Genomic DNA, 22,472 nt, shown 5'->3' with positions numbered 1-22,472 from the left:
CCCTTCCTCTGCAATAGGGCCTGGGGAAGGGAGCACACGCTGTGAGGGTGCAGGCTGTGAAAGACCAGGGGTGCTCAGGGGGAGGCTGGCTGGAGCAACCGGGCTGTGTGGCCCACAGTTACCCACAGCCACCTGAGCTGTGAGCATCAGACCATGTGCAGAGCCCAGCCCGAGGGCAGGACCTGGAGCAGGTCTGTGAATCCCCTAGACGAGTCATGTTCACCTTCTGGGACATAGCCTGCACAAGCAGGGTGTGTGCCCAGGGGTCGCAGCACAGGCTGCATGTTTGGTCCTGGCTGTGGGATGCAGTGCTGCGTGCTTGTGAAACACACCATCGGACTTGTCATTCCTGGCGTGCACTTAGTGTGCTTGTACAGAGCGTGGGCTGCGCTTGTGGGGTGGCTGCGGCTTTTATGCTGTAAGAGAGCACTCAGTGATGGGGGGCTGTGTCTGGGGGGTGGTTAGGCCGTAGTTACCACTCCACTAATACTATAAGTAACACCCTCATTAAAAGCATCTCACCTGTGTTGTCAGTACTTCCACATCTTCCCACTTCCCATGCTCCTTGAACTTCTGTGTCTTCAGAAATAACACTAGGGATTATTCAGGATTTCCTCTTACTCAGCCAGGAGTGGCTGTGACACAGCAAGAAATAATCCCCTCTCAGGTCAAGCAGAAGCCAAGCCACTGTGCCTTCCTGTAGACACCGCAAGCCCTGGGGTGCTGATTACAAAGCTCTCCATCATGTTCCGCATGGGCCTCTGGAGGGAGAGATGTAGGAATGACTCTGAAAGACCTGGGGAGAGGTGACCCTACTGTGGAGGGAGCCTGTGACTGTGCAGGAGAAGCAAGGAGGAAGGTTGTGTGTCAGTAGCAGCTCCACATGTGCTCTCTGGTGGGAATGGCGGGATGCTCTCAGTGCTGGGGGGCTGCAGTGAAGTGCCGTGTTGGCTGTGAGAGCAGCCAAGTGGGGCTGCGGCTGGGAGGAGGTGGCCTTCCATGCCCACCTGTGGGAAGGGCAGAAGTCCCTGAGTCTAGAGGGGGTTCGTGCCCTGTCTCACACCACTGCCAGGACAGGGATGGACCTCTCCTCCAACCCTTGGCTCTGCCTCAGGGGCTTTTGAGTCCAGCGCCCTGTCGCTGTGTAAGGCTGTGGAGCAGGAGGGGTGGCACAGCCTGACCTGCTCCCATCTGCCTCTGCCCTGCAGGACCATGAGAAGCAGTACGTGGGCTTTGCCACTCTGCCGAACCAGGTCCACCGGAAATCCGTGAAGAAGGGTTTTGACTTCACCCTGATGGTCGCAGGTGAGACCGCCCATGGATGAAGGTGGCTGGGCCACATGGTGGGTGCGTGGAGGGGCCCAGCTCTCCTCGCTTCTTCTAGGTACTCCCTTAGGATCTGGATCCTCCCCTCTCTCTGTTCTGGTCCTTGTCTCAGCCTTTCCTTTGCTCCCCAGCCTGTATTGCAGTCAGACAGTTTCCCCAGGAGGAGTGGGTCCCTCCTGAGCATCCATAACGCACTCAAGCAAGCTTCTCCTCCAGCAGAATGGCTGGTCTGGGTGGCAAAGGAAGGACCAGCCAGGGACTGAGGGAAAGGAAGGAGAGGGAGGATGGAGGAGCTGGGAGATCACATTTGTGCAAGGATTGAGACATCTTGCAGCAGAAGTCCTCCCCCTGCTGGAAAAATATAATGTCAATAAACAGCTTCTGACAGCTCGTCTCTCTCACTTCCTCTGGCTCAGGATTCAAAGCCTTGTTCAGAGTTTCATTTGTAAGTCAATTAGTGGGTCATGTTACTTGCTCTTCCCTCCTCCTCTTTGCGCTCTGTCAATTAGGAGAGTCGGGTTTGGGCAAATCCACGCTGGTGAATAGCCTGTTCCTGACAGACCTCTACAAAGACAGAAAGCTCCTCAACGCAGAGGGTAAGTTGGGGACAAAGTGGGGTGAGCGGTCCTTGTGCCTGCAGATTTAGACTGTCCTAAGGACTAGTATTTTGGTTCCTCGGTTCGGCAGCAGCTCCAGGCTTGGCTTTATCCCTGCCCTGTTGTGTGTTGCTCTGCTCTCCTTTGCTGGCTGTAGAAGCACTAGTATTCACACAAAAGGGATTTGGCTTGCCAGGGCTCTTCTGCCCTCCAAAGGGAAGATGAGGCCGCAGAGCAGCACTAGCCCTTTGGGCTGAGATTTGTCTGTTGTTCTTGGATGCTGCAGTGTGGTAGAGATTCCTCTTCCCAAGTGACTGGACAAAATGTTCAGCACTGCTGGGCTGTGAGCACTTCAGAGATTTGGGTGTCTTCTGAGAGTCTGCCTGCCTGCTGCTGCCCCCCCCCCCCCCCAGTACCACTCCCTTGAGGCCTCTTCGAGGATGATCAGGGGTTTTTGAAACCCGTGTTACTCCCTGTGCTCAGTGATAAGGAAGGAGCCAGCTTGTCGTGGGTGTGAGTGGGGATCCCCGGTGCTACTGCCTGGCTTTAACTCACGTGTTCCTGTTCAAAGAGAGAATCAACCAGACAGTGGAGATTGTCAAGCACACGGTGGACATTGAGGAGAAGGGTGTCAAGTTGAAGCTGACTATAGTGGACACACCGGGCTTTGGAGATGCTGTTAACAACACTGAGTGGTGAGCAGGCCACTGCTGCCTTCCTCCTAGTTGTTGGCCACATCTGTTTTTTGTGGGTGTCTCACAAGAAGGGAGCCTGGCAGCGGGAAGGGGATGATGCTGCCTCATAGTCCCTAGGAGACACTGTCCTGTTAAACGTGTGATTTTGTTTTGTTTTAATTGCCCTCCCCAGCTGGAAGCCCATCACTGACTACATTGACCAGCAGTTTGAACAGTATTTCCGTGATGAGAGCGGCCTGAACAGGAAGAACATCCAGGACAACCGAGTGCATTGCTGCCTCTACTTCATCTCGCCCTTTGGGCACGGGTGAGAGCCCCTGCTCCTGCACCCAAGTGTGACTCAGTCCAGAGGGGAGACCCTTGTGCTGCAGGATTGCCCTGTAGCAGCTTGTGCATTGGCAGGGCTGTTGGCACAGGAGAAGAGCTGTCTGGATGCTCCCCTTGGCTGAGCATCACACTGCCTCCCTCCACCTCGCTGCCATGACAGACTGCCTGTGACTGGGCAGAGTGGGTCTCCCTCAGGCCTTACATCCTGTTTTGGAAATCAGGAGAAATAATGCCACACAGACTTGTATCTTCCTATCTAGCTAAGCCTGACTGATGGGTAGGAAAGGGAGTTTTCAGCTGCCTTCAGAGCCTGCCCCTGGCTGGTGCAGCTGCAGGGGCTGTGCTGGCTGCCGCAGCAGAGCGCAGCTGGAGGGAGGCTGTGGCCTGGGCAGTATTTGGCCCGCAAGGGAGCAAATAATACCCAGCCTGTGTCTGTGTGAGGCATTCAGCAGCTAAAATACAGGACAGCTTTCCTGAAGACAGAGCACTAGCTGAGGGCTGTCCCAGTGCTGCCGCAGGCTTTTGTGGCAGTGCTGTCCTTTTCCCTCCATGCTGGGTGGGTGGGAGAGAGGCTGGGGGGAAGCTGCCCAGTGTGTCCTCGCTAATTGTGTCCTCCTCATTCCTGACGCAGGCTGAGGCCTGTGGATGTTGAGTTCATGAAGGCTCTGCATGAGAAGGTCAACATCGTGCCTTTGATTGCCAAAGCCGACTGCCTGATCCCCTCCGAGATCCGGAAGCTGAAAGAGAGGGTGAGATGCTCTTTCTCGGCAGGGGTGTACCTGGTGTGGTGGTGGGGAGGGGCTGAGGCGGCAGGGGAGATAGATGTATATATGTATACGGGGTGGTGGGGGGGTGTATATACACACACAGTATCTGCAAGTCTAATTGCAGCAGTGCTCTGCTGTGAGAAGCGGTGTCTGCAGAAAGGCCAGCTAGGGAAGAAATATCAAATCCTTTCACCACCCATAGGCTATGGCAAACCCATGGTTGCACAGACAGGGAATAAACCCAGCGTTTCTGTATTGTTCAGTGTTGCATCCTTTTGGTTTTGTCTTGCATGGACACAGATCCGGGAAGAGATTGACAAATTTGGTATTAAAGTGTACCAGTTTCCTGAGTGTGACTCTGATGAAGATGAGGAGTTCAAGCAGCAAGACAGAGAGCTGAAGGTATGGAACCTGCTTAGCAGGGGACTGGGAAGTCAGGCTTGTGGGTATGATGGTTTCTCCAGAAGGAGCCAGAGCTGCCCTGTGTGTGCCAAAGGCCTGTGCTACTGATACTCAGGGGACAGCCTGTGCTGGCTCACATGGTAGATGGCCTGGAGAAGGTGCTGATGTCCTTGCTGGGGCTATGAAGTAGAGTGTGACGTGAAGACGTGGTGCCTCTGCTCTCCCACCAGACAGTGTCAGTCTTTCCTCAGTCTGCCCCAGCCTATTTGTTTTAAGATGAAGACTGGGTTGTACGGCATTCGTAACCACCTATTTCTCAGTGATGCCATCAGCAAGGAGCAATTTGTAAGTGATGAGACACCACTGTGACATATTAGTTGCATGGTGGAAGACAACATGATCATACAGGCCTGTCTGGAGGCCCCAGCAGCACCAGCCTGACCCTCTCCCAAGCTGAGCCAGCCCTGTGTATGCATGCAGTATGGCCTTGTTTCTCCTGTCAGAGAGGTGCAATGGGCTCTGACTCTTCTGAGCAGAGAGGAGCACGACCTGTACATCCCTGCCTGGACAAGCTCTTGGCCTACATTGTCCCACTTGCTTGGTGTCCCAGCCTCTCTTGCTCTGGCTTACTTTTAGAGCTTTCCCTCAAAGAAGGGATGCAGGCACCTGCAGAGAGACAGCTTCCCTCAGGACAGCTGAGAAGGTCAGGCTGGGAATTAGGCTGCCTGTGGATATCCCAGTGCCTTAGGCTTTTCTCTGCAACTGAGTTGTGGTGTCCAGCACTGTGGCACATGTGGATGTCCCTGTGCCTTTCCTACCAGCACTTTCCTCCTGTTCCACTCTGCCTGAGCCTGGCCCTTGGAGGAGAGATCTGTGGGCAGCCCTGGACTGAGCTGGGCTCAGTGTTGCCTCTCATTGCAGGAGAGCGCTCCCTTTGCTGTCATTGGCAGTAACACTGTGGTGGAGGCAAAAGGCCAGCGAGTCCGTGGACGGCTCTACCCCTGGGGCATTGTGGAAGGTAAGCAGGGAGCCGGCACTGTGAGCAAGGGGCAAGCAGGGACAGGGGAAGGACAGACACGTGCTTGCAAGAGGGATGGGAGGGGAGACCTCACCTCTGCACAGCCTTGAGTGACTGTGCCATGTATGGCATGTGGTAGGGGACAAGGCAGGGTGAAGACAGAGGCACTGGGACCGGTTCAGGAGGTCTGTTACTGGGGGTGTAGCAATCACCCTGCTTCTGAAGCCATGACAGACTGAAGAAGAGGGGCTCCACTGTGAATGGAAGAGTGCCTGGGCTTTAATGTGCTAGGATATGGTTTCTTATTAAGTGGGGAGGCTGGGCATTGCCAGTTCAGTTTCTGGGGAGAAGCTGGTACCCTCAACTGAATCACAAACCCTCCTGCACCCCCTCCTCTGCTGCTCCTCCTGTATGTGCTGGAGTTGCTGGGCTGGAGGCTGTGCTGACTCACAATGTGTTTGTCTCTGACTTTCTTCCCTTCTGAAGTGAGAAATTTCATGAAGCCTGTAGGCAGAAAAACCCTGGAATGGCTTTTTCTGCTGTTGCTGAATCCCCCATGCGGTACATTGCTTGAAGGTCTTGCAGCTTTAGATCCCAAAAGTTTGCACACTGATGGGCTGGTGCTGGATGCTTGGGCTGCCCAGCTGCTGGCTCTCCTCCCTCGCTGGCTCTGGAGGGGACTGTGCCTGTTGGCGTGCTGGCCTTTGGCAGTGGGCTCAACTCTGTGAGACCCTGGGCCTGGCACAGCTGGCCTCCCCCAGCCCTGCAGAGAGGTAAATGGAGATCACCCTGGCAGACGCACAGCTGCTGAGCACAATGCTTCCCTGCAGAGCACACGCTGCCTGGAGCCTGTCTGCCCGTGGTAACAGCAGCTCTTTCAGCTCTCCAGACCATTGCCTACTCATGGCTTTTCCCCTGAGGGTCTGATTTTGCCTACAGGGGCCTTTTTATCAGTCCTAAATTCTGAGGAGACCAGCAGTTTGCCTCCAGCACTGCTTGTGCTCACTGTGGTTATAACAGTGACACGCCATGTACCTGGGAGCAGCATCCTCTTTCAAGGCTCTGCTGTACGCACTTGATTAATCCCCTTACCCAGAAAAAGTTCTGGGAGCACAGTGATTTCAGCAGCTTGGCCTCGGCATTCCGCAGAGCATCATCAGGGCCTTGGTCAGGGCCAGGGGGAGAGCCCCAGGCAGTGGCGGGGGGGTGGGGGTGGGAGGATGGTGAGAAAGGAGCCCTGGGGACAGTTTTAGTTCAGTCTGGGTGCTGGGAAGTGAAAAGGGGCTCTGGAGAGGGCTGGTGAGGCGTGCCATCCAAGCACTGTCCCGTTGTTGCCTCCACAGTGGAAAACCAGGCACACTGCGACTTTGTGAAGCTGCGGAACATGCTGATCCGGACACACATGCATGACCTGAAGGACGTCACTTGCGATGTCCACTACGAGAACTACCGAGCTCAGTGCATCCAGCAAATGACCAGGTGGGTCCCTGCTGCTTCAAACGGAGGCAGCAGGGCTGTCCCACTCTTTGTTGAGCTGGGGTTGCTCTCATAATGGCTCCTCACAATGGTCAGGAGGCTGTGGGTCTGCTGGGGACACTTGGGCTGCAGCCTGGGGAATGGCACTGGGAAGTAAAATAGCAAATCCAAGTGCGTCTCCCACAGCCTGAACCCGTGGTGGGGTTAGTTCTGACAGTCCACGTTCCTGTCTGAGGATTCCCTGTGCGGATCTTGGGAAATTGGGCTGGAGATTCCTTTGAAGAGCTCTTTCTAGTACTGGGTGAAATATATTCAGCCTAATGAAATGGGAGGTAAACCATCTCTCTGGTGGGTGATAGCTGTGTGCATGGCCAAAGAGAAGGCATTCTGCTGTTCTGTCCAAATGACAGCATGACCCTTGGGATGCTGCTGTTTCTCAGACAACAGAGCCCAGGCAATTAGCAAGACTCTTAACACATCCCCAAAGATTTCTTTGCACTGTCTTCCCATTGCATTTGATTCTCTGTGGTTTGAATCACAATGATTAGAAAATGGAAGAGAACGCATTCACAGGCTTCTCTTTTTTTTCCCTTCTGCCTTCCATGACTGAAAAACTGGTGACAGATTTTTGGATTTAAGTAGGTCTTGGCTCGTCTGCTGTAGAGCATCCCCTTCACTTCCTGCCTGAAGGGGCCGGGCAGGCAGCTCTGTGCTGCCACGTTGCAGAGCAGAAATGGCTGTGCTTCTTCAAGGAACAGCCCTGCGTGTGTGCAGACGTGCAGGTTGGCGCATAATGTTCACACGCAATGTGTCTCAGTACTTTCACATAGCAGATGAGCCTGTCTTTTTCAACAGTGAGAGTGCAGAGTCCCAATATAACTATCGTGAATGCTGGAGATCTGTGAGAAGTGTCACAGCTGCTACTTAGGTAGGCTGTGTGTCTATTAAAAGAAGAGAACGATGAAAAAGCAGTTGCTGAGCTTAAGAAAAGCTTGTTTGGTACAGTTTCCCACGCCATGGCTACTTCCTTGCCAGTGAACAAGTCTCATAAAACCAGAGTGTGGCCATTTCTAGCAGTGGGATAAGAGTCCTTCTCTAGAGAGATATTCTGGGATGAGATCCCAAGCTCCAGGGCTGGGATTGACTCAATAATGAACCAATGGTGACTCCAAGTGGTGAACACCTGCAAGTGGCATCTTGAATTCCCAATTTCATCCCAGGCGTCTCTGGCCAATACCACCCTCTCCTCCCCTACTGGGAGCTCCTCTGACCTTTGGAGGAAAGTCACCTCCTTCCTCCATACCCTGCCTGCACTTGTGTGCACCCCCAGCCTTCATGCACAACGCTGCTGTGCCGTGCCTGTTGTGTCTCGTGTCTCCCACCTCCTGAATATGAGGGCAGACTTTATCAGACTTGCAGTGATTAAACTGCTCCCCTGGTTTTATCTTCCTGACAATAAAAGAACCATGGTGAGCATGTAGTGCCTTAGGGATGCTGACAGTTTGTGTTGGTGCTGTGTATATGAGTAGGCTCATGTAGAGATGAGCCAAGGGACACCAGCTAAATATACTGTAAATGTCTCTGCTAAGCTTGCCAACGCAATCACAAAAGGTGGTCAGAAACGTCAGCCCTTTCTGTGTTTGCTGTCAGTGTAAGCCTGGTTGGATTTTCTCTGTCAGCTGCCTACCAGTTCTGTGTTGAAAACTTCTATTGACTTTGTTTCATTCTGCATCTGCGTACGTCCCACACCTCTGGGCTAGGTTGCCCCACAGCCCCTCCACACGGCTGGGTGCATGCTGCTGCACTGCTGGCAGGTCTGCTGTCATGAGTGACAGCCACTGCGTGGGGACACAAAAGCCAACCAGCCTGAACCACGACTGACTGTGTTTCTCCCTTTTCTCCATCTCTCTAGCAAGCTGACTCAGGACAACAGAATAGAAAGCCCAATTCCTATCCTGCCTCTCCCAACACCGGACACTGAGACAGAGAAGCTGATCAAAATGAAGGATGAGGAGGTGAGACCTGTTTTTGCCTGGGCCTGCTTGGTGTGGGAGCTGGAATCTGAGGAGTTCCGCCAGGATTGCCCCATAGAGGCTGCCCTGGGTCTTCCCACTCCTGCCTCCCACCATCATGGGCTCCTGGTGTGGAGGACACGGTGTGAAAGCTGTGGCTTCCTCTGTCAGGGAAATGTGGCTCCATTCCACCCCAGACACAGATCCCTCTGTGCTCAGCAGGAGTTAATACTCCGAGGGATCCCTTTGCCAGCTCCAAGCGACTACCCCCAGTGCAGATCATCAGCTCCCGGCCACAACAGGTCCCTTTTTGATTATCTCTTCTGTCTTGTGCAGTTACGGCGGATGCAAGAGATGCTGCAGAAGATGCAGCAGCAGATGCAGGATCAATGAGAGGCAGGTACTCAGAGGGCAGAGGGAATCCCCCAGTGACCAGCTGAGGCCTGGCAGGAGCTGTGGATGTTTAGAAAAGGTTTTGTGTTGTATAGAGACTTGTGGGCAAGAGCTGCACCCGCACCCTCTAATTTATTAGCAGCAATGCTGGCTTTGCGGTCAGCTGGATTGTGGAGGAGGCTGTTCACTTAACAGTTTACTGATGTGTATTTCTTTTTTAATAATTATTCTTTCTTTTCTTTTTTCTTTCTTTTGGTTTTTTTTAAGAAAATAGCCTGGTATGTCTCTAAGGCATCCTAAAAAAAGAAAAAAAGAAAAGAAAAAGATCTCCCTTTCCCACGTACTAATCTCTTGTTTGGGAATGCTCTGGTATTTAAAGTCCTGGTTTCTCTGGTGTACGAACTTGAAGACTATCTGTGTCAATGCACGTAAATGTTTACTCCCAACTGAGGTGCTGTGCCCCACTCCCGACTCCCCTTGTCTGGGGCCAGCACAAGCATTGTAAAGGCAGCCATACCCTCCTGTGAGTTTGACCTGTGCTGCTTGGGCTCCTCAGCCTGGGGCCAGCCCTGGCCCAGAGAGCTGGGGCTGGGGTTTCTGTGTGCACTGACCTGCTCAGGGATCCTGATGTTTGCCTGGTTTCCTGCCTGGGTTTTTCTGGGGTTTTTGTTTAGTTGGTTGGGTTTGTTTTTCCTATCAAGAAACTCCAGGATCATTGGACTGAGTCTCTCGAGGTTGGTGAGAAGAAAACATTTTCTGCTGCTCTGTTATGTCCTTCTGGCAGAGAGTATGAGTTGTTGACTGTTGCCTGCAAGGAGATGATGGGAGTGAGCACCTTCCCAGCCATAGTTTCCTCCCGTAGCAGGCTGGAGGTGTTGGTAGAGGAACCCCAGGGCCCTGCAGTAGCCGGGCGAGGGTATCTCATGGTTTAGCCCTGGTCATCCAGCTGCAGTCTCCAGTGTCTGCTCTGAAAAGCACCGTGGCAGCCAGAGTGCTTGGCAGGACCGCTTTGGAGGGGGTAGAAACCCTAGGGCAGAAATCCAACCCCAAATGCAGAGCTGTGCCCTGTCCCTAGGCTTTGTAGTCCCACAAGTGCATTGCTGGCTCTGAGCTTCTCCTAGGGAAAGAGGCAGGTTTTGTGGGCTTGTACCAGAGATCCACAAGCCGCCTGTCCAGACAGGCGTTGGGGCAGTGTGGCAGGTGCAGGAGTGTCACTGCATGGGGCTGAGCACAGCCCAGCAGACTTGGCACTTGCTCCCCTGCCCTTCCCCTGCGACTCAGCCCTTCTCCCCTCCCTGGTCCAAGGCTCTTCCTGTCTCAGTGCTGGGAAGGCTGATGGATCTGTCAGGCAGAGATAAGAGCGCTCTTTGGGCAGCAGCTTCTGTCCTGTTCTTGCTTCCTGCAGTATTTTTAACTTAGTCCAGCCAGAGCTGGAGCATTATGTGCCTGACAGGGCTGGCCTCACCAGCAACCCTGCTGCGCTCACAGGGAATCAGGGCTGTTGAAGGGAGAGACACTTGGCTTTTCCCTCCAACTCCAGGGAATGCTGCCATGGGCTGGGCCCTTCTGCATCTCTGGCTCCTGGCCTGATTCCTCTGTCCCCTTTCCCCTTTTGTATCTGCTCCTCCATCTCTGGCTGTCCCCAGTAGATCTCCCTGGGTAGAAAGCACAGTGTTGGCCAGGAATAGCCAGGCCCTAAATTCAGTTACCGGGCACTGCATTCGTCTGATTCCCCTCTGGGGCTTTAATGTCTTGATCGGGGCTTGTCCAGCTGGTGAGTAGGTTGGCTGGTTCCAGTTATTCACTGTACAGAGCCTCTGCTTAGCCAGAACAGGGGCTGTAGGGGCAGGGGAGAGACCCTGGCACAGTGTGGAGGGACAAAGTGAGGGTGCAAGCCCCTTGGCAGAAATGTGGAAGCCCCTTGGCAGTAATGTACAGGCTGGGCAAGAGCAGTGTCCAACAGTGTTGGTTTTTCCTTCATTCTCCCCTATAATGGGCTCATGAGTGACAGTGGCAGTGCCAGGCTAGGAGAGGGGAAGAGTTTAGCTTGGCTTCAATAATATGCAGGGCCTTTCTTTGTGTGATGTGCTTACTTGAGCAGTGGAGTAGTTGGAAACAGGAGCTTCCTCCAGGTTTTCTGGAGCTGGTTTGCTGCTGTCCGGAGCAGGAAGACTGCTGAGTTCTGAGCTTTATCCGTGCTAGTATAATGGGAAACACCTTGCAGCACCTGTTCCCTCTTTCCATAAACTAGTCTTGTCTGTGAGGAGGGTGTTCTGTTGCAAATGAGCCCCGTCCAGCTGGAGATGTTCCTCTACTGAACATTCCTAGAAGATGAAGGAGACCTTTACCTTTCAGCCTGGACATAAAGGAGTTGACGGCTTTTATGCTGGGCTGTGTGCAGAAGTGCTGTGTGCTGGTGAGAGCACAGGGTGCACCGGTCACAGGCAGGTGGGATTGCTGGGGGCCAGTCTGCCCCTGTTCCTCTGGGTGAGGAAGTCTCCATCAGCTCAGTGCGCACGGCTCCTACATCCAGTCCATAGTCACAGATGGTCCCTACAGAGAGCTGAGGCCTTCGGCTACCAGCTGGCAAAGGTGGTTGAAGTTGCGCTTAGAAAAAAGTGCACAGGAGGGAGACACCAGAGGTGGCTTCTACAGAGGGGCAGTGGTACTGCTGAGCTCTGTGTAGGAGGTTCCCTGCCCAGAGCACCAGAGTTTGGGGGCTGCCTGGAAAAGGATTAGAAACAGGCTTTAGGTGGGGGACACCAGGGATTTGGTCTCTGGCCTGGAAGGTGGCATCTGTTTATTAAAGGAGGCGTGTTTTGTACTGCTGCGTTGAGCTGCAGGGAAAGCGGAGAAGACTCCTGAACAAATGTAGCTTGGCCATTTGGCTCTGGCAGTGAGAAGTGTGGATAGGAAAGTAATTTAACACCTCCTGCACGAAACCCTCCACAGCCTTACATGCGACCCCTGCGCCCCCAGGCACATTCCCACGCCTCTGCCAAGCTTTACCCTGCTGAGTGACTGCAGGAGCGTGTCCCACTCCACAGAGCTATCCCAGGCTGCAGCTGGGGCTGTCGGTACAACATCTTGGACCTTGTGCCTGACTAGGGATGGAGCCGTGGCATGAACTCCTTATGTGCCGCTGCTGTACTGGTCTTGCCTGTGCAGTCCTTGCTGCCTCCCCGCATGCCTTCCCTCAGAGGAGAGGGGGTCCCACTCTTCGTGCTCTGCGATGGCATTCCCTGCTTCTCCTCACAAACTCCGCTGTGCTTTAATGCTGGCTTGCTCCCACCATGTGACTTCCTCACCCCTTGCTCCTTTCCTAGGCTCTTTGTTTCCTGTCCATCTGTTGGTTTATTATATATTTTTTTTTGTAAATTTCTGTTAGAACATTTTGTCATTGTGAACAAAGAAAAATGAAACCTTTTAAAACATATCCATTTTATTAAATGATTATTGTTGTTATTATTATTATTATTAATGTTTACTACCTGAATTGATCAGTGAAATAAATACATCAAAAACCCAACCTCTTTCTGTTTAATTTTCAGTTCCCTTGAGCAGCATTGGTGATACATTATGGGCAGGAGAGAACAAAACTGATGCTGTTTCTCCTGTTATCTAATTCTGTCAGAGCAGGCGCCAGGCAAGGCTTCCTGCATGAGATTCCTGGCCTGTTTGTGTCAGAAGCTAGACAAGATGATCTTGAAGTTCTTCTGTCTTTAAGCTTCCCCTAGGAGTGGTGTCTAAATCAGCAGTGGGCAGCAGGGCAGGATCCAGTCCCAGAAAATCCAGCTTGTAAGTAGCCAAAGGAGCATTGCTGAGTCTGTGCTGTATGTAGAGCCAGAATGGGTCTGGCTGTAGATCAGCTCTGTGGCACACCTGGCCTAAACACCTGCCTGTGAATAAACATAGCACTGAATGCATAAGAAGTAGTCTTGCAGTCGTTCAGGCTGCTCCCAAGTGGAAAGCAGGCCCTGCAGGAAAAACTGGGTTCGTTTGTTAGCCTAAGACCTCTTTCCCAGTCTGCCTGCCTGCCTGCCGCAGTGAAACAATTGGAATGATCTGTTCCAACTTTCTAGAAATTTACAGCTGAATTGTTTTGTTTAGAGCATCAGAGATTTTCCCTGACTTAGGACCAAATTCTCCTGTTGTTAACACCTGAAGTTCTCTTAACAAGTCATCATTCCTGCTCTGTACAATGTGCACAGTACGAGGTAATGGAGAGTTGGGCCCAATGGGGCAATGGTTTCACAATGTAATTCTGGTGGCCTTATCCTAAGGAGCACAGCCTAGAGTCAGGCTGATGGCAGAAAAATGTCTGAGAAGGTGCAGTGGCCTTGAGAAGACAAAATTCTACCTAAATGTATTTTTGACCCTTGGGCTTATCTGTTTAAGTATTTGTGTAATGCAACTTCTGAATAAAGGATGTGGTCAGTCTTTCTCAGTAAGTGCAAGCTGTACTCATCAAGAGCTGCCAGTTCACTTGACTATCAAAATTGCAGTCCCTTGGAGCACAATCTTTCCCAGTCTGCCATCATTCCTGTGAATCTAATTAGTTTAGTTTAATTAGATGGTGAAACACCAAGAGTTGTGCTTTACCCCTGTAACAATCAGGAGAGGATGCAAGTGCCTTTCTCCTTGGCTCAACTGTAGCCACCACTGTGGTCACTGGAAGTTCACTTCTTTCAGCAGATCTTCCACTGCTAATTAGGATTACTTCTTCAAGGGAAACCTCAGGGTCGACACACTGCCAAGCACTAGGATCTCCCTGCTCTGCCAAATATAGTCTTCCTGATGAGATAGGAAGCGAAAAGCCACAGTGCTTAGGGAGCATGGTAGAAACCAGTAGCAATCCATGTTGAGAAATGCATTTTGAGTTACTGCCTTGCAACTGAGCCTTTGTGATGTTTCTGTTGGACTGAGCATGTGGGTCCAGAATCACAGTTATCAGTATTGTCAGCGTCTCTCCCAGCAAACGTGTTCTTGTGAGCAGTGTCAGCTCCCATTTCTTGGAAGACTTGCTCAATGAAGCCTCAGCTTCCGGTGACATGCAGCAAACTTGCAGGAAGGCCTCGTGTGGGAGGTGTCCCTGGGATGAGCCTGACCCTTATCTTGCCAGCCAGCTGCAAGGGGATCATCCGGGAGCTCAGCTATGCAGCTGCAAACACTCTTGCACTGGCTGGTCTGCCCTAAGACCTTCCTCTTGTGTTGTAAAACCAGCAAGAAAGCAAGGATTGAACTGCTCTGGTAAGTCAACAAAGCTACCTTTTGGGGTGGTTTTGTCTTTTTTTTTTCCTTTCTTTTTTTTTCTTTTTTTTTTCCTTTGGTTGATGGATTGCACAGAAGAGCACTGCCTTGTTACAGGTATATGTAGTTGTCCTAATGAAGCTGTAGCAGCTTGTGTGTTCAGCAGTGACATGAGACTACAGTACAAAGACGGCTTATTGACCCATGTCTCCCAGCATGGTCACAGCTCCAGAAGGACATTGTTCACCTTCTGATTATTCAGCATGGAAAACTCCGCTGACCTCCACCCTCAGTGGTCAGCACCCTCTCTGCTGGCCAAGGACTGTTTATCACTTCTTTACAAAACTAAAAAGGCTGTTTTTAACTTGTAGTAGCAGTAAATTTATTTCTGAATATCCTCTTGCAGTTTGCATGAACAAAGCTTTGCTTACAGATATAATTCAGAGCTATTATGATAAGGCATCAGCAGTTTCGTATTCAAAGTTTTGATTCCTTGACATAAAATTTCTTGGGTACCATAGTACTGTGCCTCCAGTAATGCCAAAAATACAAGCAGCTCTAGTACACTTACGAGGACTACTGAAAATGAATTTGATGGCTGCAGCTAAGCCTCCCAGTAGCCATCTGTTCATACTCCTCCTCAGATCCAGGGTTGGAAGACCAGGAGCATTCACTATCCTGTAATGAGAGACCAAGAATTTGCACACCTCTTTTAACTCTGTTCTTTTCAGAGCTCTCGCATCTCCTGTGAAGAACACCACATCCACCCAACTTTAGACACTCATCCTTGGAACAAACCAACAGAAGACCTGGGCTGTGGTGTCAGTCCTAGATTGTGTGGTGTCCACTTACCTGGTCTCCACCTCATCCAGTTTCACCAGGGGAGTGTTTGCAGGTGAAGATGAACAGTGGAATTCTCTTCTTGTCCCTCCTTGGCTTTCTCCCACTTGTGACACCCACGTGTCCTGCGCCATGCAAGTGTGCCACCAACATTATTGACTGCACATCAAAAGGCCTAACTGTAGCAAAACTACCAGCTGCTTTCCGCCCTTCAGCTGAAATTATCCACCTTGGTTACAACAGGCTCACCTCTATTCCCAGTGGGCTTTTTGACAACCTAAAGAGCCTCCAGGTAGTCTACCTGCAGGGCAATCCTTGGGAATGCAACTGTGACATCCTGTACTTGCGCTCCTGGCTCCAGTGGCAGCAGAACCGGACCTTATACAGGGATGTGAGATGCACCTCCCCAGCTCACCTGCAGAACCGCATCATTGCCTATCTGACAGAAGATGAGATAATCTCTACGTGCCAGTACTGGTACTGCAGCCTGGCTCTCCTCTCTCAGCTCTGTCTCTTCGTACTCCTTCTCCTCCAGGGTATCTTGGTTATCTTCATCATTGTCTACCTGCAGAAATTTCGGAGAATGACTGCTGAAGCCCGGAGCACCACCCAAGATCTACATCAGCATGCAGATGCCTGGGCATCTTCTTCAAGATGCTCCTACAACAGTGATTAACATCACAAGACTGAAGACCCTCCTCCCACCTGGGTGATGCTGTGCCAAGGTCATGTGGTTTGTGGTAGCCAAGGGGGACAGTTCAGCGCACCATCGCATCCTGACTGCAGTCTGAAGCAGGACTTGAACTGATCAGACACTTGCTGTATTTCCAAGGACCTGATCTTGTGTTTTTTAATGCTTTAAAGTCTTTAGCATGATCTTGATTGCTTTGCTGGTTTGGTAGACGAAGGAAATCGTATAAACTACAGCAACCAGACCTGACTCAAACTGCTCATAAGCTTGTAGGTGCTAATGGTGCTTGATCCCTCCTGTGCTGGAGTATTTCAGCCATACTTTCTGCAATGCTGCTGGTTGCGTTGGGTGGGGTGGGGACAGAGGTGGCCAGCGGGCAGTAAGGTACCGGACTGGGACAGTGGAGAAATACGGTTTCCTTGGTGCTACCACAGACGGCCTTAGGACAAGTGACTTAATCTTCTTCTAGCTCAGTTTCCCATCCGGAGAAGGGAAAGGATGTTTCTTCTTGCTTGATGCATCTTTTCCGGTGTTTTTCTTGGGGGAGGGAGGGAGGGAATGTTCAGAAGCCTACCCATTTTACCCTATCTTCATTCCTTTTAATCTGCTTAAGGGTTTTAATGCTGACTTCAACATGTACTGAGTCACACTGGGGCCCTGAATGTTCAAGGGGAATTCCCCCTTTAAGCCAAGAGTTGTTGAGACCAGGGGCTCTTGCTGGCTCTTGGAACCCAGCACAAGACATCTGGGCTTTTCAGAGTTCAAACTGCGAAACCCGCTCACGTGCCTGCTGCTGGCTGTGCCCTGCCTTCATTATGTTTGGAACAAAGCGAGACTGAAATAAAGCGATGGTGCGCGATGGCGTGGAGGGCTCGTTTTTCCTTTGGGCACAAGGCACCTTGCACTCTAGTGCTCAAACCGTGCCGAGCAAAGCAGCTACAGCAGGCAGGCGGATGGTACCAGCAGCTCCTCAGGGGGTTAAACGGTGGCAGCTGCTGCCTGGGCTGGTCTGAACTGGGCCTGAACTGGGCCGGTCTGACCGGGAGTTTCTTCTGGTGTCACCACGTTGCTGCTTATTGCACGTGGTGACGGCCCCGTGCCCGCGCTCCCCAGCCCGGTGCGCGGGTTCCCGCCGCCCCCGGCCATCAGCTGGCGGCAGCCCCCAGCGCGCGGGCGGCGCGGGCCGGGGGGCGGGTGGCGGGAAAGCCGCCAGGGGGCGGTGCCTCGCGCCGGCTCTAACCGCCCCCGGCCGCCCTCGGGTGCCGCCGCTGAGGGGAGGCGGGAAGGGGCTGGTCGGGGCTCTCAGGGGGGCGGCTGAGGAGGAAAGGAGGGTCCCGGGCCTTCTCTGCTTCAGGTTGCTTCACCTCGGCTCAGTTCAGCTCACAGATCTTGTCATAGTCCCAGAAGTACGAAGCATTGCGGTGCAAAAGCCCCCAGGTGCTTGGGTGGAGGCTGAGGGGGAGGTGCGGGCCTGTGTGCAGCGTAAGGCCTCTTGCCGTGCCGAGGCAGGGCTGGCCTGCAGCCGGGTGGGCCCTGTCGCAGGCTGAAGACGTTCGCCATGCTGTGTGCGCTTGGGCCATCCTGATGTGAGGTAAGTGATACACGGCTCTGCCTTGGTGAACCTCTTTCCTCCTTTTCCTCTCTCTGCCTCATCTCCCTCCAGCGCTAACCCTCTGTGGCGGTAGCCTGCTAGATGTTGCAGTGTAGCACCCAAGGAAATGGCTCGTATTTGCTTTTTCTTCTGGGGATTGGGTCTTGCTGGACTTTGCAGCTAATGCACCTCTCACTAGAGGCTGCGATATCCCCTGCAGTATCACCAGTGACAGAGGCCTCCAAGGGGAGACATGGCCCTACTGAGGAGTCTGCTCTGTGGATATGCACAAATTGATGCTCCACGAAGCCTCCTGATGCTTTGAGATCTCTGATGTTTAAGTACTGTTGTATTATTTTTATTTTCCCCCTGAGGATCGAACTTCCCATAGGAATAGAAAGCCAATTTTCTGGATTGTTGTTCTTCCCCAGTGTCCTTTTCCCAGAATCAAGGTGTAGATGTGTAAGGAAGTAGCACAACCCACTGTCTTCCCTTCACCCCTTCCTTCTCATTTCTTTAGATGAATTACACTTACTTTAGGTGTTTTATGCTTGTTGTTGAAGTCCCGTCCCTTTACTGGTACGTGCAAGGGATGTAAAAGGCCCTTTGCTTTCTTAATACTACTGAAAAACGTGCTAATGTGGCAGAATGAATCCCTGGTTTTGCCTGCAGATTTGTAGCTGTATTTACCTGGATTAGAGGATGTTGCTAGTGCACGTGGGCAGGTACTGATAGTGCTACAGGCTCAGTTTCTGGGAGAGGCTGCACTGAGAAAGCAGGCACGATCCCAGCCCTGTGACTGCCTAGATGCCTGCCCGTCAGCACTGCCATGGGGTGCTGGAAAACCTTCAGGACTTGGTGTGCCCACAAAGTCAGAACAACTGCTGACTTGGGTTTCACTTCCCCAGGGAGGCAGGAGGGGTCCTGACTTTGCATCATTAAGTCTTGGCACATGAAAGGTAAAAAGCCTTTTTGGCATCAGTTGCACCTGTGAAGAATGTGACCAGCCATAGCAATGTGATAATGAATTGCACTGAGCGCAGAGTGATTTGTATGCCATGGCAGCATGTCTAATCCATAAATCTAGGGCCTGCATGTCTTGGCTTCTCCTGGCTCAGAAAGCTGCATGTCACGAATGCTTTCTTGTTCCACTGGCCTGCAGGAGATTTGCTGTGGTGCTACTGAAGGGAGAAACTGCTTACTTTCTGAAGGGAGGAACTGTCCAAGGCTGCACAGTGGCTTCAAAGGGGAAGCAGTGGTGGAATACAGCAAAGATAAATGCAAGCTATTAAGCTGTTTTGCAAATAACTTCCTAGTATTGAGGCTGATCCAACCCCTGGGCATGCAGGATTTGGCTACCAGGCCTGCTGGACAGGCTGCTGCATTGCCAAACATTCAGTGCTTCCAAGCAGCTCCTTTCTCTGAAAAACACCAGGTTAAAAAACCCTGGGAAGCCAAACCAAAGTGTGTTTGTAGCCTCCATGATGCAGAGCTCCAAACCAAACCTGAGGTGTTTGAAAAGCAGGTCAGCGCTTCCAAAGTGAGGGACCAAAGTGAGGTAGATGACATTGGGGAAGGCACACTGGTTCTTCCTTCTTTCAAATGCCCTGTTTTTCTGGTATCTGCATGACTTTTGCATGCTTTGCAGAGTAATAAAAGTCTTGAAAGCAAAGCAAGCTGCTTTTGGAGCCTAGAGAATTTTAGCCCATAATCCCACAGAGAATAAGTTTTTCAGTCCCTGTACCTTATGGTGATAGTGGTAATGTTTTGCTTCAAGATTGCTGCAGGTGGTTGTTTACAGATCGTCTGTACATTGTTCATTTTACATTGTTGACACCTGGGAATGACATCATTCATTGTTGACACCTGGGAGTGTGCCCCTGTTGTTCTAAATAGACTTTCACTGTTTCTGTACCCTCACGTGTGGGATGAAAATAACACATCAGTACACATAAAGAACAACTTTTTATAATCCACTGCAGGGTTTGGTCACTGAGAGGCCAGTTTTTGCAAGTTGGAGATTAAACAGTGCTTGGAGGGAAGTCCTGGAGAAGCGTGGCATATCCCTGTCTCACATGGTCATAGCTGGATTCTGTGTGTGTGCTCAAGTGAGAACATTCAATGGATGCCTTGGTGGCAGCCTGATCTGGGATCTCTTGCCTTGCTTACAAATTGAAAAAGACATTTTTCATGGTCATTAATATGAGGCTACCTGGCCTTCTTCAAACCCCTCATTTCCCTGCAGGATTGAATTATGCAGGGCATCCCAGAGAGAGTGCCAAGAAAAGCAGTGTTGATTCTACATCATGGGGCATCTTGTCTGTCCTAGGCTACATGGGAGTAGAACTATTTTAGACATGTTTAGAAAGGGCTTTTACTTTTTTGTAAATTTGCATATGAAAACTGCGGCTCCCTCAGGCTCCTAAGCCTGATTTTAGAGGGCTTTAATGGAGAGCATGCAGTCTAATTTAACAGGTTTCCGTGAATGATTAGTTATCTTGGATAAATGCCTTGAAAGCAGCAGGTTGCAGTGTTAAGGTTTCTTCTGGAGATAGTATGTGCATGCATACTGTATGTCTAGATAAAGGCATATGTTCCCTGGAAGGACAGGATAGGGCACTGCTGGGGGACATAAAAGATTTAAGTGGGTTTAGTCCAAAAACCAAAAAAGCCAAATCACCCTCTTAAATCCACGAGTAGTTTTTTTTCCTATTCTTTACATGTCTCGTGGTCTGATTCTGCTCTGAAATGTTTGTGACTGTTGAGAACAGAATACGTTGGGAGCTATTTCTCTGCATTTCCGCAGAGGAGGATTAACCCAAGAGTTATGAAACCAAAATGCCAAGAATGCCCCCTATGGATACCTAATGGTTTAGGCTGTGTAGCCCTGATCTACCGTCCTCGTCTGTAATAGCTGCTGAGCGCTTCTACCCCGCCCTGTCACAACTGTTTTGTGCCCTATCAGTGTCATTCATTGTGCATGGAAGCTGAGCTCTGCCTATTGAATGACAGACTCTCTCCAGAGCCGTTACCCATATTGTCGTGTAATTGGGGTTTGCTCGGAAGAGGGCAGCAAATAGCTTTTCATCGCCTCTTTGCTTTTACCGTAAAATCAGCGTGAGAGGAAGGCCTGGAAGAGCATGACGGCAAGTGTGATGTGTGTCTGCCCAGAGACTAACAGTGATGCTCCAAACTTAGTTGCCCAAGCAGCAGACATTACTTTTTGAACCTAGTTTAAACAATCCTTTTCTTGTTGGCCTTTTGAAACATCAGACTGAAACCAAGAGGGGAGGAGGGAGGTCATCGTGTTGTTATGACTGTGGCAGAAATAGTGTTGGTTCTCTGTGAGGTGTTTAGCCTGTTGAGCTTTGGGGGACTGAAATAATCCACTCCTTGGCAGATGGGGTGAAAAAAACTTGTCCATCATCACTGAGTGGTGAGAGCGGGGTGTTTCTGCTGGTGGACCTGTTAAGAGATGGGAAGGTACCTGGAGGATGGGTGGGAGGTAAGTGCTCTAACAGTACCCTGGTGCTAGGTAAAACAGAGATGCAGAACAGCTCAGATTCTTTGGGGTTGGTTCTGTGCATCCATGGGACAGAAAATGCAGAGGCTGAACAGGTAAACATGTAAGCACCCAGGGAATTTAAATGTCCCTGCACTGGGAGGAGCTGTGGGGAGCCAAAGTCTGGATTAAAGTACTGTGAAACACTGATATCTCCTGTTACAAATCATAGCCCCTAACTTGGTTGTCTGTCATGGGATATGATAAGGGCTGTGCCTATGTTTGGAGAGCTTTTTTCACTGGGCTTTTACCTCTGGCATTCTCAAGCTCACCAAGAGATGATGTGGGTGCCCATGCTTGCTCTGCATCTCCATTACCTGATCTTTCAACACAGTGTTAGCAAGCTAATTTTTTTCTCAGGATGAGACTTTAATTCCCTCCCATTGATTGTGGCCAAAGAAGAGAGCTCAAATAGAGATTTTATTCCAGAAACAATGCCCCCCTTATGTGCTGTGTCGTGATCTCTGTGAATGAACCTCCTGGTAAAATGAAGGCTTTTCCCCAGGCTGTTTTGTACCTTTCTCAGGTGAATCTTCATATTAGATCAGCTGCTCTTCATATAGATCTCATGGAGAGAGAAGGGAGGTAAAGCATGACATCTTTGTTCCATGGGGACATGAGACAAAATGACAGTCAGTGGGACTTGGGCTTCATATTTAGTTTTCATAGATTCCCATGTGGTGCAGCAAGATTATCTGCATTAAAACTTATGAAGCAGAGAACAGTTTCCCTGCACAGCAGTACATGTTTTTCTGCCTTGTAATGCTTTTCTCCAGGTCCAGCCTAAAGCCTCCACCCTAGGCTGGCTGTTCACTTCCAACCAAAGCTGGCGTCGTCCCGTCCTTCTTGCCTCATCCCCAGCTCTGCTGTGAACTGCTGCCTGTTCTGTTGGTACCTGCTCTTCCTCACCCTTCCCAGTGCTGTCAGTATTTCTCAAATTGTACATAAAATAGCACTTGCTGCTTTCCCATGTTTGGTCCTTTGCCAGCTGAGCTGCACCAAAACCATCAAACTGATGGATTTGGTGATCCAGTACAGAAGGCTTTGAAAACAAGACATTGGTGTTCTTGATCACTTTCTCTCCTCTCATCCCCTCTGCCACTATCCATCAAGAATAATATTTTAATGATCTTTTTCCTGCATTTCCTCTTTGCCTGAGACTTGAAGTGTGCAAGAAGCAGTATTGTCATTTCTGTGCTGCCTACTTCTAAATGAAGGGAAACTCCCTCCAAGTTCAGTGTCTGAATTTCAGTGTGTAAATTCCCCTGCAGTTTCCTACAGTGCTTCAGATAGTGTTTTAATCTGTCCATTGCTGGTTTTGACCTGAGCCAAAAAAGTACTGTCATGTTTTCTATTTCTGTATGGAGTGAGTGAGGCACACAGAGAGGAGGAAAAGAGATGTGTTTACATAAGGTAAAGATGGAGAGAATGGGAATTGCATCGTCTGTAATTTGAATATATATTATGAGATACATTTTTGTGAGTAGATCTGAGAGAAGGCTCAGCATTAAGTGCAGTGTGGTTTG

The 22,472-nt window shown here is 50.8% G+C and overlaps 2 protein-coding genes across 7 annotated transcripts in view; both read left to right on the top strand.

The window, feature by feature from the left end:
- Nucleotides 1-12,541, top strand: part of SEPTIN5 (septin 5) — a 49,508-nt gene extending 36,967 nt beyond the window's left edge. For all 6 annotated transcript variants that reach the window (XM_055794405.1, XM_055794402.1, XM_055794404.1 and 3 more), the window contains exons 2-11: nucleotides 1,209-1,305; nucleotides 1,836-1,922; nucleotides 2,494-2,617; nucleotides 2,790-2,924; nucleotides 3,576-3,693; nucleotides 4,012-4,113; nucleotides 5,035-5,131; nucleotides 6,475-6,610; nucleotides 8,520-8,622; nucleotides 8,956-12,541. In XM_055794405.1, coding sequence (XP_055650380.1) covers nucleotides 1,296-1,305; nucleotides 1,836-1,922; nucleotides 2,494-2,617; nucleotides 2,790-2,924; nucleotides 3,576-3,693; nucleotides 4,012-4,113; nucleotides 5,035-5,131; nucleotides 6,475-6,610; nucleotides 8,520-8,622; nucleotides 8,956-9,012 — 969 coding nt within the window. In that variant the 5' untranslated portion in view covers nucleotides 1,209-1,295 and the 3' untranslated portion in view covers nucleotides 9,013-12,541. The remainder of the gene's footprint in view (nucleotides 1-1,208; nucleotides 1,306-1,835; nucleotides 1,923-2,493; nucleotides 2,618-2,789; nucleotides 2,925-3,575; nucleotides 3,694-4,011; nucleotides 4,114-5,034; nucleotides 5,132-6,474; nucleotides 6,611-8,519; nucleotides 8,623-8,955) is intronic.
- Nucleotides 12,542-12,684: 143 nt separating this feature from the next.
- On the top strand, nucleotides 12,685-16,652 carry GP1BB (glycoprotein Ib platelet subunit beta). Its single transcript, XM_013295787.3, has 2 exons — nucleotides 12,685-14,262; nucleotides 14,994-16,652. Exon 2 carries the CDS (start codon nucleotides 15,164-15,166, stop codon nucleotides 15,776-15,778), a length of 615 nt encoding a protein of 204 aa, XP_013151241.1. The 5' UTR covers nucleotides 12,685-14,262; nucleotides 14,994-15,163; the 3' UTR covers nucleotides 15,779-16,652.
- The last annotated feature ends 5,820 nt before the right edge of the window (nucleotides 16,653-22,472 follow it).

The sequence above is a fragment of the Falco peregrinus genome, chromosome 2, assembly GCF_023634155.1.
Source record: "Falco peregrinus isolate bFalPer1 chromosome 2, bFalPer1.pri, whole genome shotgun sequence".
NCBI lineage: Eukaryota > Metazoa > Chordata > Aves > Falconiformes > Falconidae > Falco > Falco peregrinus.
This window is presented reverse-complemented; position numbering and strand designations above follow the sequence as displayed.